This window comes from Oncorhynchus nerka, linkage group LG26, assembly GCF_034236695.1.
Source record: "Oncorhynchus nerka isolate Pitt River linkage group LG26, Oner_Uvic_2.0, whole genome shotgun sequence".
Taxonomy (NCBI): domain Eukaryota; kingdom Metazoa; phylum Chordata; class Actinopteri; order Salmoniformes; family Salmonidae; genus Oncorhynchus; species Oncorhynchus nerka.
In genome coordinates this window covers 14,321,430-14,339,419 of record NC_088421.1, presented here as the reverse complement: position 1 = coordinate 14,339,419, position 17,990 = coordinate 14,321,430, and the positions used below count along the sequence as shown (strand labels likewise).

The following is a 17,990-nucleotide window of genomic DNA, read 5'->3' as shown; positions in this document are numbered from 1 at the left end:
AGTAATCCAGAAAGGTGGAACAAAGGTACAGGACAGCAGGCAGAATGGTCAAGAGAGGGAAAACTAGGAAACAGGAACAATCGAGAGACAGGAGCAGAGGGGAAAACCACTGGTAGGCTTGACGAAACAAAAACAGAGAACACAGGTATAAATACACAGGGGATAATGGGGAAGATGGGTGACACCTGGAGGGGGGTGGAGACAATCACAAAGACAGGTGAAACACCTACAGAAGAGTCCCCTCAGTCAGCTGGTTCTGCGGCTCTGTTCACAAACAGACCCCCAGGACAGCAACACAATTTGACCCAAACAAATGATGAGAAAGCAAAAAGATAACTATTTGACACACTGGAAAGAATCCATTTTTAAAAACGGGCAAATTGGAACGCTATCTGTCCCTAAACAGAGAGTACACAGTGGCAGAATACTCTAAATTAATAAAAACCTTGACTATGTACAGACTCAGGGAACATAGCCTTGCTACTGAGAGAGGCTGCCATAGCAGACTTTGATCTTGAGAGAAGACCGGCTGTGTGCCCACAAAAAAAAATGGTAGAAACTGAGCTGCACTTCCTAACCTCCTGCCAAATGTATGACCACATTATATACATATTTACAAATAATTCTAAAACAAATCAAGCATTGATAAACTCCCATATATGTTAGGCGAAATACAGCAGTGTGCAATCAAAGCAGCAGGATTTGTGGCCGTTGCCATGTGAAAAGGGCAACCAGTGGATCACAAACAACATTGTAAATACTATTTCACTTGCTTTGGCAATGTAAACACATATTTCCCATGTCAATAAAGCCCATTTGAATTGAACTGATTTCTTTCCGAGTTTTTAACGCTGCATCTTTCTTGAGCTCTGACCTGAAGCTCACCGATGTCGTGATTTGACCTCGTTTTTTTCGCCGAGTTCCCAGTTGTCTTGAAAGCACCACAAGAGGCGGATGTTGAGTAGATTCATGATAAACAGACTAGCTAACGGTTGCCATCATTTGTCTTCCCCACGAACAGGCTTGGGATATAGCTATCCTCATCACCCAATTCAAATTGTGTGGAAGAGAACACATCAGGTAAATTCCGTGTAGAGATAACTAGGAAACAATATTTGAGAGGCTATCAGCGAGCTAACGTAACGTAGCTAGCTAACATTATTCACCGTTTAGTTTTAAACTGATGTTACTCAATGTGAACTAGCTAACGTTACATGTTACTTGACTGTTTTGAAATGTGTTCCATTTTCACTGATGAAAATAATAGCTAGCTAGATACCTAACTAGCTAGTTGAACTAGCTACATTAGCAACTACACTAACAGTTGTATAACGCTAGCTAGCTGATGTAAACATCCAGTCAAATCGAGGCTTCTCTTCGTCAACAAGTCCTAAATGCAGTAACGACGAGCTAGCTAGCTAAGATAGCAATTTATGTTTGATATAAACGGTGTCAATGTCTAGATAGCTAGCTACATTACGTAAAGAGTGTTGGTCTGGTGGGTTGAGCAGATCATCTACGTAAATAACGTTACTGTATGTAGCAAGAGGATTCCAGGAAAATGATGGATGAAGCTTTCTAGAAAGTTGCCTCTCACTAGAGATAAATTATTGAAAATGATGATGGCTCATTCATATACATACATTGACAATTACACTTTTTTGTAACATCACCATCCATTGATCCTCAATTACTTTGTTGGAACAAATTAAGGCCCGCTTCAACTGTTTGTGATCAAATCAAACTCATCCAGACATAATGAATGTCCCATAAACCAAAGTTTTCTGTACTCTGATTCTGAATTTCTGATGCTGTTCTATTGTACGAGGCCTTAATGCTTGTTCTGTTTGATTAAACTGTAAAGGAAGTGCAAATTCATGGCATCATCTAGGTTGCCTTGGGCAAAATACGGGTATTAACTTAGCCTAGCTCTTATAGAACTGTGGCCTACATTCAGATGCCATGCATTTGTACAGTTTTTTATTTCTATCATACCCTGGACATTCCTGTCATTTCCCCAGCTTAATCAGTGTTCACATCACACTCACTAACTGGTTGGATAGCTCTCCTCTGCCTTATCACTGCCTTAGATTACCCAGTTATTTGACAGGCTTATTTTTACTGCGTTGTCTGGCATTCTGACTGTTTATTTTGGAGCAGGTGGGCCAGCCTCCTAATCATCTTATGTTCAAATGAGAGACACCCTGACATGCATAGTGATCTCTCACAGGCATGGTCAGCTGACCTGGGAAAGTGAAGCCGAGTAGGCCGAAGTATGGATGGCAGGTCTGGACAGCTGGTGGCATAGCTGCTCCCTAGGCACCCTAGGCTAGGCTGTGTTTGTTTTCAGACACGTGTAGTAGTCAGGTGAGGTTTATGTTGTTGTAGAGTCTGTTAGGGAAAGTGTTAAGACTACTCTGTAGCCATGTTAATTGCACTGCATTGCTGAGATGACATGAGTCTGTAATACCAACATGTTTCAAGCAGACCACCATAGTCACTGTGTCCAAGAACACTAAGGTAACCTGCCTAAATGACTACTGACTTGTAGCACTCACGTCTGTAGCCATGAAATGCTTTGAAAGGCTGGTCATGACTCACATCAACACCATTATCCCAAAACCCTAGACCCACTCCAATTTGCATACCGCACCAACAGATCCACAGATGATGCCTTTTCTGTTGCACGCCACACTGTGCCTTTAACACCTGCACAAAAGGAACACCCATGTGTGAATGCTATTTATTGACTGCAGCTCAGTGTTCAACACCATAGTGCCCTGAAAGCTCATCACTAAGCTAAGGACCCTTGGACTAAACACTTCCCTCTGCAACTGGATCCTGGACCTCCTGATGGACCACCCCAAGGTGGTAAGGGTAGGTAACAACACATCTGCCACGCTGATCCTCAACACGGGGGCCCCTCAGGGGTGCGTGCTCAGTCCCCTCCTGTACTCCCTGTTCACTTATGACTGCACGACTCCAACACCATAATTTAAGTTTGCTAATGACACAACAGTGGTAGGCCTGATCACCGACAACAATGAGAGATCCTATAGGGAGGAGACCAGAAACCTGGCCGTGTGGCGCAATGACAACAACCTCTTCCTCAAGATGATGAAGACAAAGGAGATGATTGTGGACTACAGGAAAAGGAGGACCGAGCACGCCCCATTCTCATCGACAGGGCTGTAGTGGAGCAGATTGAGAGCTTCAAGTTCTTTGGCGTCCACATCAGCAACACACTAACATGGTCCAAGCACACCAAGACAGTCGTGAAGAGGACATGAAAAAATCTATTCCCCCCCCCAGGAGAATGAAAAGATTTGTCATGGGTCCTCAGATCATTAAAAGGTTTTACAGATTCACCATCGAGCGCATCCTGATGGGTTGCATCCACTGCCTGGTATGGAAACTGCTTGGCCTCCAACCGCAAGGCACTACAGAGGGTAGTGCGTACGGCCCTGTACATCACCGGGGCCATCCAGGACCTCTATACCAGGTAGTGTCAGACGAAAGTATATAAAAAATGTCAGACTCCAGCCACCCTAGTCATAGATTGTTCTCTCTTCTACCACACGGCAAGCGGTACCGGAGCGCCAAGCCTAGGTCCTAGAGGCTTCTAAACAGCTTCTACCCCCAAGCCATAAGACTCTTGAACAGCTAATCAAATGGCTACCCAGACTATTTGCATTGACTCTGTACAGCTACCCCCTGTATATAGCCCCACTATTGTTATTTACTGCTTCTCTTTAAGTATTTGTTACTCTTTTTTTGTATTGTATTTTCTTAACTGCATTGTTGGTAAAGGTTCTTAGTTCTTAACTGTTCCAATAATATCAGCTCCTTTTGTGTCATTTGGCCAGTCAATCTCCTTTATGCTAAAGTGAATTGTAGTAAGGAGGACTATAAAGTTACATTACTCATTGGCATAGGCTAATAAGTTGGTTACACCAGACCGCTTTGCTGCTCCATTTTTGAGGCAATGTGCTTGTTTTATTTAAAGGCTACTGAGATTAGCTTGGGTAAGCGCATGTGTTGTCAGGTGAATGAATTGAAGCCATAGAAATGCCATAATGCAGTCGACTGTGATTAATGGGCATGCATGTGTTAGTATCTTATAATTATGATGTTGGAGACTAAATGTCAATGTACCAATGTTTGAGGGAAGCAAGTTGTCTATAATTAACCTAGCACTTGTTAATGGCTGCACACTGTTAGTGTGTTTCATTCGCCTGAGAAAATAGCAATTGCAATTTCCAAATGGGACCACATGCAAGAAACTTTTGTCATATTTTCTTTTCCCTTTTTCTTGAAGGCTGTTGGACTTGACAGAAGAGCAGGCTCTGTAGGTGGAGACTCCCCACTGTCATCAGCAGGTAATCATGACTGATGTCCCTTCTCTTCACCCTGCTGCCATAGGTTTTGTTTTTATGTATATATTAGTGGCTTTAAGAGGTTATTTCTGTTTAATGTCAGACTGCCAACTCATTGCTAAACTCCCTAATGTTTACTGTCGTGAGTGTGTTAGATGTTAAACATTACTAATGTTTATTATCCTAACACACGTTTAGGTAAAGAGTGGATTGAAAGCATTTTCCTGTTGTTTTTGTCTTAAATCCCTGTAAATGTAATATTCTAGAGGCCTCAGAGGCAGTAGCCTAGCCCTAGCCTAAACCCAGCATTATCCAGCTATACTGTTGAATGTTGTCTACACCCATCATATTTATCATACCAATTCACTTGATTGAAAAGATCTAGGGTCTTCCTAGACGAGTCAATACTGAGACAAAATGACAAATAAATTAATTTACTTGAATGCATCAGTAGCTGAAGTGCGAGACAGCTGCTGTATCATGTTGCAGTGTGTGGGTATTGAACTGACTGTCAGTGAACTCTTCTCACAGAGTGGCTGAGTGAGTTCAAGGCCAGTGGTGAGTGGAGCTTCTACCCCAGGCCCCCCCATCCAAAGGTCCAGCCAGCATGTCCAGCGACCCACCTCCTCCCTACCCCGGAGCTCCCAGCGCCCCTCTTATCGAGGAGAAGAATGGACAGCCAGCCGCTCCGGGTACAATTATTCTATAACTGTCTCTTATTGTGTATGATGTGGAGGAAAAAAACATTTAGTTTGGGACAAGACTACAAAAAGAGACATTTTAAGAGACTATTTTACGAAAGGACAGAAGTCCAGGGTAGGAACCACACACAGGCTTACCTGTGAACTTCATCAGAGCTCTGACGAAGGCCGTGAGGCCGATACATAAGCTTATTAAAGATCAGTGACACTATCAAGAGCCGTGTGCGGTTTTCTTTTTCATTCATGAAGTTCAGCTTTGCCATGCACCTGCAATAAGTTTGCTCAGATGTGCAAGTGCCTTTTGATTACCTGTGAACTTCAAAATACCATCTGGTTTCTTTGGGCTGCTGATTTAGTATTTGCACTGTAGCTGACTAGCTGTAGGGAAACTGGTGTGAATTTGCATAAATGCCTCCCATAACAGCTCTTGTGTGGCTGGTTAGAGGAAGGCCTAGAGACACATCATCAGTTAAACATTGAAAGTAGGCCCTGTCTGTGAACAAATCTTTATTTGTCTGGCTCCCCTTCCACCCCAGGTTTCCTTACAACAAAATACTGTTTTGATCAGTCAAAGGAATGTGATCAACAAAGTGTATTTGTTACAAACTACGTAACAAATCCTTGAGAATTGTAAAGCTATGAAAAAACACTAGTGCGGCTATTCTGGCGTCAGCAACAGATGATGATGCATGTTCTCAATAATGGGCCAATGCCTTACTTGATTTGAGCCCAACATAAGTCATGTTTCTTCAATCAATCATTGCTGTGAAAGCTCACTAATAAATGCTTCTTGTTTGTCTGTTTTTTCTCTCCCAGACTCGGCGGCCCCTGTAACGACGGGGCCTCCTCAGGGGCACCCCCTGCCTCCAGACTATGGCCCTCCACCCTACGAGGCCACGCTACAGCCAGGCTTCTTGCCGCCACACGTCCCAGGAGATGGGGCCATGCCCATACCACATGGTAGGCATACACTGGTCTACAGAGGGAATGAAATAAGATGGGCGACTCTAAATGCATACACATGTCATTTGGCATAGGACCTGTATACAGAATATAAACATTACATGCCTCCTTGTGTTTTTACCCTACAGGTGGCTTCTACCCTCCTCCAGGTCACTTTGGCCCGGGGCAGTTTGGCCCTGGGCAGTTTGGCCCTGGGCAGTTTGGCCCTGGGCAGTTTGGCCCGGGGCCCATTCAATTTGGGCCTGTGGCAGGTCAGATGGCTCACACGGTGACTGCACCCCCTGGGACAGCTACCACAGTGACCGTGCTACAGGGGGAGATATTCCAGACAGCACCCGTACAGACTGTGTGTCACCACTGCCAGCAGCCCATCATCACCCGCATCAACCACAGTGTGGGCCTCATGAACGCTGTCTTCTGCCTCTTCTGCTTCTTTGTTGGGTAAGAGGAAGAGTTGGTGTATTGTATTGAGGTTATGTAAGGGATAACCAACGAGTGGCTATGCGTTCTATGGTAAATAATAAACGACGTGGAAGATGTGTTCCACGATATGTTTAGTTACATTATTTTCCAGAGAGCGCATAAGGCCCCGAGTTGATTATCTCTTTCACACCATGGCTATAATTGAACACATTTGTTGCTAGAAATGTGTTCATTTGCAGGTAGAAATGTGTTTCACATCCACTGAAGTAGCTAACATGTTTACTAGATATAGTGCCTTCAGAAAGTATTCATACCCCTCAACTTATTCAATATTTTGTTGTTACAGCCTGAATTCAAAATGTATTTAATGTTACATTTACATTTACATTTAAGTCATTTAGCAGACGCTCTTATCCAGAGCGACTTACAAATTGGTGCTTTCACCTTATGACATCCAGTGGAACAGCCACTTTACAATAGTGCATCTAGGTCTTTTTAGGGGGGGGTGAGAAGGATTACTTTATCCTATCCTAGGATTACTTTATCCTATCCTAGTTATGTTTTATTCTCACCCATCTACACATAATACCCCATAATGACAAAGTGAACACATGTTTTTAGAAATGTTAGCAAATGTATTAAAAATTAAATACAGAAATATTTCATTTACATGAGTAATCACACCACTGAGTCAATACTTTGTAGAAGCAGCGATTACAGCTGTGCATCCTTTCTGGGTACATTGAGCTTTCCACACCTGGATTGTGCAACATTTGGCCATTTTATTATTTTAAAAATTCTTCAAACTCTGTCAAATTGGTTGTTGATCATTGCGAGACAACCATTTTTGTCTCCCACTGTCTGGTGGAGAGCAGACTGAACCAGGTTTTCCTCTAGGATTTTGCCAGTGCTTAGCTCTATTCTGTTTATTTTGTATCCTGAAGTCCTTCATGATTACAAGAATACCCATAATATGAATAACCATAACATTCATATGCTTGAAAATATGGAGAGTGGTACTCCGTAATGTGTTGTATTGGAGTTGCCCCAAACATAACACTTTGTGTTCAAGAAAAAAGGTTAATTGTTTTGCAACATTTTTGCAGTATTACTTTAGTGCCTTGTTGCAAACAGTATGCATGTTTTGGACTATTTTTATTCTGTACCAGCTGCTTCTTCTTTTTCACTGTGTCAATTAGGTCAGAATTGTGGAGTAACTACAATGTTGTTGATCCATCCTCACAACCATTAAATCCTGTAACTGTTTTAATGTCACCATTTGCTTCATGGTAAAATCCCTGAGCGGTTTCCTTCCTCTCCGGCAACTGAGTTAGGAAGGACGCCTGCATCTTTATAGTGACTGGGTGTATTGATACACCATCCAAAGTGCAATTAATAACTTCACCATGCTCAAAGGAATACTAATGTCTGCTTCTTTTTTACCCATCTACCAATAGGTGCCATTCTTTATGAGGCATTGGAGAACCTCCCTGGTCTTTGTTGTTGAACCTGTGTTTGTGGCTACTTGGTGGGACAATTTTTTTTTTGTGGGGGGTGTGCATGCCAGCAAAGCCACAACACTAAACAATAAATTAATTGCATTATAACGGTGACAAACAGTGCCCACAAACCGTTAGGGCATACATAAAGCTGTCATATCAGCAGAGTCCCAACACCTTACCAATGCTACACCTGGCTACCAGTGGAGCCTTGTCTGCCTTTAAAAAAACAGCTGTTATGGCTGACTTGCTTAAACAAATGTGGTTTCTACTGACAATTGAGATGTACAAACTGTGGCATAAGGGGACGACAAGCTGAAAAGAGGCAATCCGTCATTTTGATTAAGACATTAATGAGCGAGCTAGGACGGACGTAGTCTGTATAACTATTTGTTCGGAACTTTTGAAATGTACAGCGGCAGAATTCAGAACATGGGCCGTTCTTACAGTGTTCTCTCTGTACACCAAGTCAGAACCGTAGGATAAATAAAGGGCACATGAGCAGACAATGAAAGGTCTTACAATATTCAATGATTACATTTCTCTAAAACAGGTTATAGTCTTCATGTGCACCACAAAGTCAGGGCAGTAGGTGAACTAGACCAAATTATTAGGGTGAGTCACATGGGCTACTACCCAAGCTTACTACACAACATACACTTAGTATGGGCAAATTTTGTCATCAAAGTTGAGCATTCTCTGGATTTATGTTGCTTCCAGACAACTGGGAATTTGGGGAAAAAAACAAGGTCGAATCACGATTACGTCAGTGATCTTCAGGTCGTAGTTCTAGAAAGAGGCCTGAGTTTCTGACTTACAATTCCGAGTTGGATGACCGTTTAAAACGTATTTTCACAGTAGGAGCCTGGTTTTTTCGAGTTCCTAGTTGTCTTGAACTCACTGTAGTCAGATTTTCCCAGTTCCATGTTAAGTTGTTTTGAGCGAGGCAGAAATCACGCTGGATTGACAGCATGGTCAATGTTGAATGTTTAGAATTTTAAGCTTGGAAAAGAGACCCTTAAACACAGACTTGGGACCACACAGCCATTCCATTGAATAGCAGGCTAGTGATTGCTTTGCAATACTTGCAGTTAGCCACAGATTACTTCCAAACCACTCATTGTTGAATTTGCGATTTCCAACTTGTTGTGTAATGTTTATGGCCAATGAGCACCAATACGTTTTATCTATTATTTCTCTTCATATGACAAGGATTGAAAAGGATTTGCCAGTAAATCGTTGACTTGATTCATGATTACTAGCAAAGATTTAGAAAAGTAGTTGCACACAGTGAGTCCATGCAACTTTTTATGTGATTTGTTAAGCAACATTTTACACTTGAACTTATTTAGTTAGTCTTCCAATGAAAAAAGGGGTTGAGTATTTATTGACTCAACTTTTTAATTTTTATTAAAACGTCCACAGGATCGGTGTCCCTAAACCGGGACGGTTGTTGCTAATGTGACTAGAATGACGTAACAGCCAACTTTCCAGGACATAGACATGTCTTATATAGGCAGAAAGTTTAACAAGAATTTAAGCTAACTGCACTGCCAAATTTACAGTAGCTATTACAGTTAAAATGCCATGCTATTGTTTGCAGAGAGTGCATGACAACAAAACACTTTTTTATCACGGCAACAAAGTGTTTCCTTGCAAATGGTATCAAGAATTTATATATCCTTTCTTGAGGTCCTGAGCTACAGGCAAATAGATTTGGTTATGTCATTTTAGGTGAAAATTGGAAGGGGGAAAAAAGGTACAATCTGTTAATTTGTAAAAAAAAAAAAAAAAACATAATTCCACTTTGACATTATGGGGTATTGTGTGTAGGCCAGTGATGACAAAATCTCAATTGAATCCAATTTAAATTCAGGCTGTAACACAACAAAATTTGGAAAAACTCAAGGGGTGTGAATACTTTCTGAAGACACTGTAGCGAGAGTAGTTGCCTTGGTAACCAAACAGACTTGCTAGTATAGCTAACCGAACCATCAGTCCTGCTTGCTGTTATGAAAATCGAATGCAACAATGCCAATAATGTTTTCAATTAAACTTCTGCTTTCAAAAGCAACTCAAACATAGAACATGTAAGAATGAAGTAGCCATTGAATTCTACCATGTGTTATAAGGAAATAATGCATGCTCTAGAATGACATTCAAGCCAATCGGAAACGAGTATTCAACAATACCATGGTATAAACACAGAATAATATACTATGGCAGGAAATATTTGATTTCAGGCCGAACACCACAGAATGAAATGAGCGGGGTTAACTATAATAAGACTATTGATTTTGGTCTGTATTCTCTGGTGGTTTGTTTTTGTAAAAAAAATTCTCTCCTCTACCACAGGTGTGATCTGGGCTGCTGCTTGATTCCCTGTCTGATCGATGATCTCAAGGATGTGATACACACCTGCCCTTACTGCAAGGGCTACATCTACACATACAAGCGTATCTGCTAACCACCAACAGACAGACGTGTGTGTGTGTATATATATTATGCACACATTAACTCACAGCTCCTCATGGTTGTAGTTGCAGCCTATGTTCTTTCTCCAACATTTGCTCAGTGTGTCGTGCTTCATTTAGTCCTAACTTTACTCTTGCTTTCTAAAGCACTTGTTCACACTCACTATACTTACTGTATATCATAGGAGGCTGGTGGGAGGAGCTGTAAGAGGACAGGCTCATTGTAATGGCTGGAATGGAATCCATGGAACAGAGTCCAACACGTTGTGTCCATGTATTCGATTTGTTTGGTGCAATTCCATTCCAGGCATTACAATGAGCCTGTCCTATAGTTCCTCCCACCAGCTGCCTATGCTATATATATTGTCCAGACTCACTTACCTAGCTATGTACAGGCATTTAGATAAGTGCTAGATAGACACATCACACAGGACTGAACCTGATCTAAAAACAGAAACTTATAACAATTGAGAAAAGATGAGTTGCAGACACGGTACATCTTGCATATTTTATAAAAACGTCTTTGGTTACGGGAAGGCTCTGAATTTGACATTTATGGAGCGAACTTGAGGGGTAGAGAAGGTCACACTTTGGGAAAGCTGTAAACATTTGTCACTTTAATCAAAATCGTCAGCAATTGCAGGGTCACTATTTGTTGATTTTGTAATTTAATGTATTTTAACATGTTAATATTGAGCACAATGAAGGTTACGTCCATGTCTGAGACCTACTTTCTGTTTATGTTCTATCACCCTGTTTGTCCTACAACCTTAATGTATATCCATTTTAAATGTTACAAGTAAATAACCATGCATCAGATGTCAGGACAAACTCGAGTTGGTAAGCCTGAGTTTAATTTATTTAGTTCTCACTTAATTGAGAGAAGTATGTGTTACTGTCTTTTTTAATCCTCTATGTGCTTTAGATAGTCACTTGATGTCCAGTGATTTTTGCTAGAGCTGTTACAATAATGCCAGTCATGTCCATGTTAATGTATTCAATTTTGATAATGAAGCAAATGTGTGCATTCGCAATACCATTATATAAGCACAAGTTCCCATGTGAAATTTCATACATTCATAAAACCAGAATTACCATGAATTTACTGTACAGTTTTTATTTAAGTGGTTTGGACTGTCATTCAGTTAGATACTTTATAGCCTTGCTTGCCAAGCTTCATTATCATTAAGACCCAACTGGTAAGGAGACTAGCTAATTTTGTAAGACCTGATCACCTGTCATTGATGCAGGACTACATTGAGCTTCAATGAGCTCCGTGCAGTCACCGAGCACCATGTACATGTCAGAGGCTGAGATTTTCTTGTTGATCTATCAGTCCACAGAGAAACAGGTTTCCTTGTATTTTTCCGTATAGGAAGGGAATGGAGCGAAGCCGACCTGGCTGATAGAGTCCAATCCGCTCTGCAGGAGGGGCACATTAGAATGGTGAAGCGCTCTGCATGATATCACTGTAATTTTGTGCACTTGTCCTCTCTGGCCATACAGTGGGGCAAAAAAGTATTTAGTCAGTCACCAATTGTGCAAGTTCTCCCACTTAAAAAGATGAGAGGCCTGTAATTTTCATCATAGGTACACTTCAACTATGACAGACAAAATGAGAGAAAAAATCCAGAAAATCACTGTAGGATTTAAAAAATATATATTTTCAAATTATGGTGGAAAATAAGTATATGGTCAATAACAAAAGTTTATCTCAATAATTGTATATACCCTTTGTTGGCAATGACAGAGGTCAAACGTTTTCTGTAAGTCTTCACAAGGTTTTCACACACTGTTGCTGGTATTTTGGCGCAGATCTCCTCTAGAGCACTGATGTTTTGGGGCTGTTGCTGGGCAACACAGACTTTCAACTCCCTCCAAAGATTTTCTATGGGGTTGAGATCTGGAGACTGGCTAGGCCACTCCAGGATTTGAGTCCCTGGCGGCGTAGTGTGTTACTGATGGTAGGCTGTGTTACTTTGGTCCCAGCTCTGTGCAGGTCATTCACTTGTGATCATTTTGACAACATATTAACGTGTTCGATCCAGTCCAAGTACACCAATGTATGGTATGAAAGATCTTTTGTCTGCTTCATTTGTGTCGTCTGTAGGATCTCTCGTCTCATCTCAATACTACCAATAACCAGCATGATTATATACAGTAAACACTGACGGCAGGTGGAGTATGTCTGCATTTACATGCATTCTTATGGATACTTTTCACAGGCTGGCCTCTTAACTTTGTACTCTATTGAATCTTCTACATGCAGTGTGAAGTGGCTTGAAGCTGTGTAAGAACATGTAGTAAAAGCAGAGTTTAGGGATTGTATTGAACTTTGAACACAATGATGGCCTTTGATGTTGGTAGCTAGTTTGGTCTGTTGCCCCCTCAAAAAAAAATGGTATAATGTACATCTAAATGATAAGTTGGGTCATTACTGTTGCATACAGTGCAGTTATTTTAACATAACAAACCAGTATTTGTGATTTTACAGTATTAGTAATTTGTCAGATGGTCATACTCTTTTAATCCAAAAACAGTCATTTTTATAGTATGTTAAACATCTAGGAGAAATAAAATGACACCAACAATGGATTCTGGTCATTTGGCAACTACTCAAACACAAATTATGTATCTTCAGCTATAAATTGGAAGTGCAATTGACTTCTGAATGTAATAGGAAACAACCCAGAGAAGATAACTAATCACAATGATAAATAAAGTAAGGGCATACTCTTGTGTATGAAGTACATTTGGTAGAAGTGTATATTACACCAACTCTTGCTACTTTTTCTCCAACACGCTTGGCACCAATGGTGTGGTCAACTAGAAGTCATGTGGTCCAAACTCCTATCTGTTTATTCACTGTTATGCCAAAGCTGTCTGGCATGACAACAGAAGATTTGGCTACAGCACATACACCATAAAACCAGGTTAGCTGACTCAACTAGTGTTCTCAGGTAGAGATCCTATTGAACACCAGTTTAGTCTCTCCAGCGATGTCCACACTCATAATTGCAGCATTTGTAGAATGTTGTCATCGGTTCATCTGCAGATCTAGTCTGAATCTGCATGAAGAATGCTCGGGGGTGCTCACACTTGGGACATTTTTCTAAAGAACACAAAACAAGGGTTAGAGTAAATACATACCTGGCTATAAGTAACAGTGAATATTGCCCATTAGGACCATCTGTCCTCTATAGGTCCGGTGGTAGACAGGACAGAGGAGGCTGGGCAAATCTAATCCAGCTATGCCATCTGCCAGCCTTTGGGCTACAATCCAGCCAGTGTTCTATCATTTTAGGCGTGGATAACCAGTGACCACAGAATGATTGAAATGTTAGCTAAATTATGCAGGTGATTTGGTCATTTACCTGGCGTGGAATCCACATTTTCCCAGGCTGCAGCTCCACCAAGCACATCATCAACCTCTTTCAGTTTGGGATACTTCCTGTTGTTTACCTATGGGAAAGATGGACATGTTAATGTATCAATACGTTTTAAAAATTACACATTGTAAGAGAGAACACGTGACAGACATCAGTTACTTGGCAAGAAGTCTAGGAATGAAGTAAAAGTTAGTTTTACCTTCCTAGTAATGTTATGCACGTACGGACATGTGTTGCAGGCGAATCGATAGCACTTCTGTCCTTCCTCTACAATCAACACATTCCCACATGTTGGACAAAACAGAAGCATATTCTTTTGACTAAATTGGTCAGCACCGATCTCACAATGTAGCTAGGTTTGTACATCTATTTCAATCATTTATCTAAATTACGAAATCCCTGACAACGTTGTTGACCTCCACGCTCGTGTGAAACGTTGTTACATATAAAAAGGTTCGGTAAGAAACTACATTTGCTCTTTCTTTATGGTTCTTTGTTAAAATCATAATTTATATTTAAAGTTAACTATATTGTATTATATTAGAAAAATAGCCCTAGAAATGGAGCAATGATGATAGAAATAGCAGTATCCCAAATCGGTACAAGTCAGAACCTCCACACGGGGTAGTTTGACTCCGGCATGTTGTAGGTGACGTACATGCCGGTCGCTAAATGTTTTAGCATGAATTGCAGAGCTTCAGACTTAACCAAATATACTTTTTATTTTATTTTTAAACTACAGTTTATGTATGTTTTAGTAATGACGAAATATATATTTCACTGTACACGTTGATCAATAGAGTACAAGGTGTGAAAATCTTCGTTTATCTAGCTAGCTACTCTTACATGAAATAGCTAGCTAGCTAACATAAACTGGTCAGCAACTTTAGTTACAAACTCCTATTCACAGTGTAAATGATGGAGGAGGAGACCCAGTCCCTTCACCTGGATGAGGGACTGTCTATAAAGGAAGAGGAGTTCGGACAGGCAGAGGGAAAGATGAACCAAGTGGAGGATGAAAAACCAGAGGAGGTTGAAGAGGAAGATGAGGAGGATGAAGAAGCATTGCCACACTCTGAATTCCTGGACATCTTTGAAGAAGGACTGGCTCGCCTTGTACAGGACCCTCTACTCTGTGACCTTCCCATTCAGGTTGGTGACCTAATCCATACTGGTGAAATGTATCTATTTGATGATGTAAAGTCCTCCAGCCTATCCAATGGCTCACTACTATCCAATGACTGTCTGTCGCTTTCCTGCAGGTGACTCTGGAGGAGGTGAATTCCCAGGTTGCCCTGGAGTATGGCCAAGCCATGACGGTCCGTGTATGCAAAGCGGATGGCGAAGTAATGCGTGAGTTTCTGACTAATGTTTCTTAGAACAAAAATATCGTATTCTACTATTTGAGCAGGTCAAATGAATGATACTGTGTGTGTGTAAGTGACATTCCAATGTGTGTTGGTCAGCCATAGTGGTGGTGCAGAATGCTATGGTGCTGGATTTGAAGAAAGCCATCCAGAGGTTCATGGAGCTGAAACAGCAACGGGAGGGTGGGGTAAAGCACGTCAGCTGGTAACACACACACACACACACTAACCTTGTGGGGGGACACAATTCAGTCCCATTCAAAATCCTATTTTCCCCAAACCTAACCGTAACCCTTACCCTAATCCTAAAAATTAACCCGAAAACCTTAACTCTAAACCTAACCCTGGCTCCTAACCATTACCCTAAAACAAACCCTAGCTCCTAACACTAATTCTAATCTTAACCCTTAACCCCCTAGAAATAGCATTTGGCCTTCTGGGGACTAAATTACCCAGTTGGTATTTTTTTTTGTTTGTTTACTATTCTTGTGGGAAATTCTTGTCCGCACAACTATAGTTATACACACACAACACACACACACACAGCTTTTCTTTTTTTGTGAAGGAGATACGTATGGAGAACCTTTCATCTTGTATTTCAAGGAGAGAAGCTTGATGATGACAAAATGAAACTAAAGGAGTAAGTTTCAATCAAACACCATTGTGATTATGGAGTATATTACATAATGCTTTTGTTAACTGAAAACAACATTTCTTGTATTGTTTTATTGTCAGTTATGGGATCAGAAACAGAGATGAGGTGACATTCATGAAGAGACTGAGGAAGAAGTGAAACGGAGGTACAGTAGTCTTCTGAACTATGATCTCACCCGAAAGATGTTCACAGGCAAAGTGGTACCATTATAATGTTGACTGTAACTATCACAATTTTATGGCTGTGTGAACGAGAGAAAAGCTATTGGAAAATACCCCTGTCTTATGTGCCTGTGGTATTTTCCATTATTATAAGATAATGCTTATTTTGAAAGGACTCAACATTTGTATTTCTTGCACTCCCCATGGGGGTATAACACTGGCAACCCTTTGAAATATATATTTGATGTTTGTAATATTATTGATAATACATTGAGTTGAACAATGAATAACGCTGCTCTAACTTCAGATTTCACTACCGGGTGGAGTCCTGCCTACTCTGTGAGTTGCCTGCACAGTCCCCGTTGCTTCAACCTGGCTGGAGATGTACAGCAACTATATTCATACACTGACATGACTCAGTTGATGTCTAAAAGGTTTTTCAATGGACATCTCAACCGTTTTTTTACATGTTGTAGATATGATTGTGTGGAATGTTTCGTATGGTCTCCATTTTTTATTGTTTGGACATATTCTCTTGTCATCTTGTACAGTAAAATTGTGCCACTTCAAATATGAATAAAGGCTACAGTGCAACCAAAACGCCCCTGAAATATCACTTTATTTCAGTGAAAATGTTTTAGAATTTTAGCTGGCGTTACATCCTTTAACCAGACCTGGGTGTCCCGCCTGGTCTAACAGTGAGAGTACAACCACAATATGGAAATATCTCCTGTAGTCCTTGTTCAAAACTGAAAGAAAATGTTTCACTATTTCCTGGAGTACATAGAGGAGCATCACAGTTCCCACAGCACAATCTGGGAGCAACCAGTGAAACCAGGTACAAATCTATATTGTCTCATTACAGTAATTATTTAGTTTGCAGGCAGCAGCAAAGATGGATAAGAGAAAATATGAAATATATTTCTTATCTTTGCATTCTTGGTTTTTAGTAATGTTGGGTCACATCAATCTATCTGACTTGTACAAACAGAACGTGATCTCCTTACATTAGTTTGTCTTGGTATGAAGTATTTGTTGGGTCATGAAGTTAGATACATTCAGATCAATCTTCATGCGTTTCAGACCGGACTACTTGATTGCTAGCATTGACTGGTGGTGTTTGAAATGTTCCACCTTTTGTGATATCTGATGCTGGTGGTTCATTTCAGCTCCCAGGATGTCTGGCTATCAAATCAAATGTATTTATATAGCCCTTCTTACAACACCTGATATCTCAAAGTGCTGTACAGAAACCCAGCCTAAAACCCCAAACCGCAAGCAATGCAGGTGTAGAAGCACAGTGGCTAGGAAAAACTCTAGAAAGGCCAAAACCTAGAGAAGAACCAGGCTATGAGGGGTAGCCAGTCCTCTTCTGGCTGTGCCGGGTGGAGATTATAACAGAACATGGCCAAGATGTTCAAATGTTCATAAATGACCAGCATGATCAAATAATAATAATCACAGTAGTTGTCGAGGGTGCAGCAAGTCAGAACCTCAGGAGTAAATGTCAGGAGTATCTCTACCGCTCCTGCTGTCTCTAGAGAGTTGAAAACAGCAGGTCTGGGACAGGTAGCACGTCCGGTGAACAGGTCAGGGTTCCTTAGATGCAGGCAGAACAGTTGAAACTGGAGCAGCAGCACGGCCAGGTGGACTGGGGACAGCAAGGAGTCATCATGCCAGGTAGTCCTGAGGCATGGTCCTAGGGCTCAGGTCCTCCGAGAGAGAGAAAGAGAGAATTAGAGAGAGCATACTTAAATCACACAGGACAAGACAGGAGAAGTACTCCAGATATAACAAACTGACCCTAGCACCCGACACATAAACTACTGCAGCATAAATACTGGAGGCTGAGAAAGGAGGGGTCAGGAGACACTGGCCCCATCCGATGATACCCCCGGACAGGGACAAACAGAAAGGATACAACCCCACCCACTTTGCCAAAGCACAGCCCCCACACCACTAGAGGGACATCTTCAAACACC

At 41.2% G+C, this 17,990-nt stretch overlaps 3 protein-coding genes across 7 annotated transcripts; 2 read left to right on the top strand and 1 right to left on the bottom strand.

Annotated features, from left to right (window-relative positions):
* The first annotated feature begins 917 nt into the window (after nucleotides 1–917).
* LOC115110349 (cell death-inducing p53-target protein 1-like) lies at nucleotides 918–11,537 on the top strand. The gene is made up of 6 exons (XM_029635930.2): nucleotides 918–1,080; nucleotides 4,319–4,379; nucleotides 4,908–5,068; nucleotides 5,894–6,037; nucleotides 6,169–6,481; nucleotides 10,318–11,537. Exons 3-6 carry the CDS (start codon nucleotides 4,984–4,986, stop codon nucleotides 10,427–10,429), a joined length of 654 nt encoding a protein of 217 aa, XP_029491790.1. The 5' UTR covers nucleotides 918–1,080; nucleotides 4,319–4,379; nucleotides 4,908–4,983; the 3' UTR covers nucleotides 10,430–11,537.
* Nucleotides 11,538–14,149, bottom strand: LOC115110352 (DNA-directed RNA polymerase III subunit RPC10). The gene is made up of 3 exons (XM_029635939.2): nucleotides 14,025–14,149; nucleotides 13,811–13,898; nucleotides 11,538–13,548 (listed from the first exon to the last, which is right to left on the bottom strand). The coding sequence occupies exons 1-3, from the start codon at nucleotides 14,133–14,135 to the stop codon at nucleotides 13,421–13,423; spliced, it is 327 nt and encodes a 108-aa protein (XP_029491799.1). The 5' UTR covers nucleotides 14,136–14,149; the 3' UTR covers nucleotides 11,538–13,420.
* Nucleotides 14,080–16,608, top strand: LOC115110351 (U11/U12 small nuclear ribonucleoprotein 25 kDa protein-like). Of its 5 annotated transcripts, none has more exons than XM_029635936.2 (7): nucleotides 14,080–14,181; nucleotides 14,736–14,977; nucleotides 15,088–15,178; nucleotides 15,292–15,397; nucleotides 15,758–15,832; nucleotides 15,928–15,992; nucleotides 16,316–16,608. In XM_029635936.2, exons 2-6 carry the CDS (start codon nucleotides 14,741–14,743, stop codon nucleotides 15,983–15,985), a joined length of 567 nt encoding a protein of 188 aa, XP_029491796.1. In that variant the 5' UTR covers nucleotides 14,080–14,181; nucleotides 14,736–14,740; the 3' UTR covers nucleotides 15,986–15,992; nucleotides 16,316–16,608. The 5 variants fall into 5 exon arrangements, with proteins under 5 accessions (XP_029491796.1, XP_029491795.1, XP_029491793.1 ...); XM_029635935.2 differs by lacking the exon at nucleotides 14,080–14,181 and adding an exon at nucleotides 14,191–14,278; XM_029635933.2 differs by lacking the exon at nucleotides 14,080–14,181 and adding an exon at nucleotides 14,199–14,283.
* The last annotated feature ends 1,382 nt before the right edge of the window (nucleotides 16,609–17,990 follow it).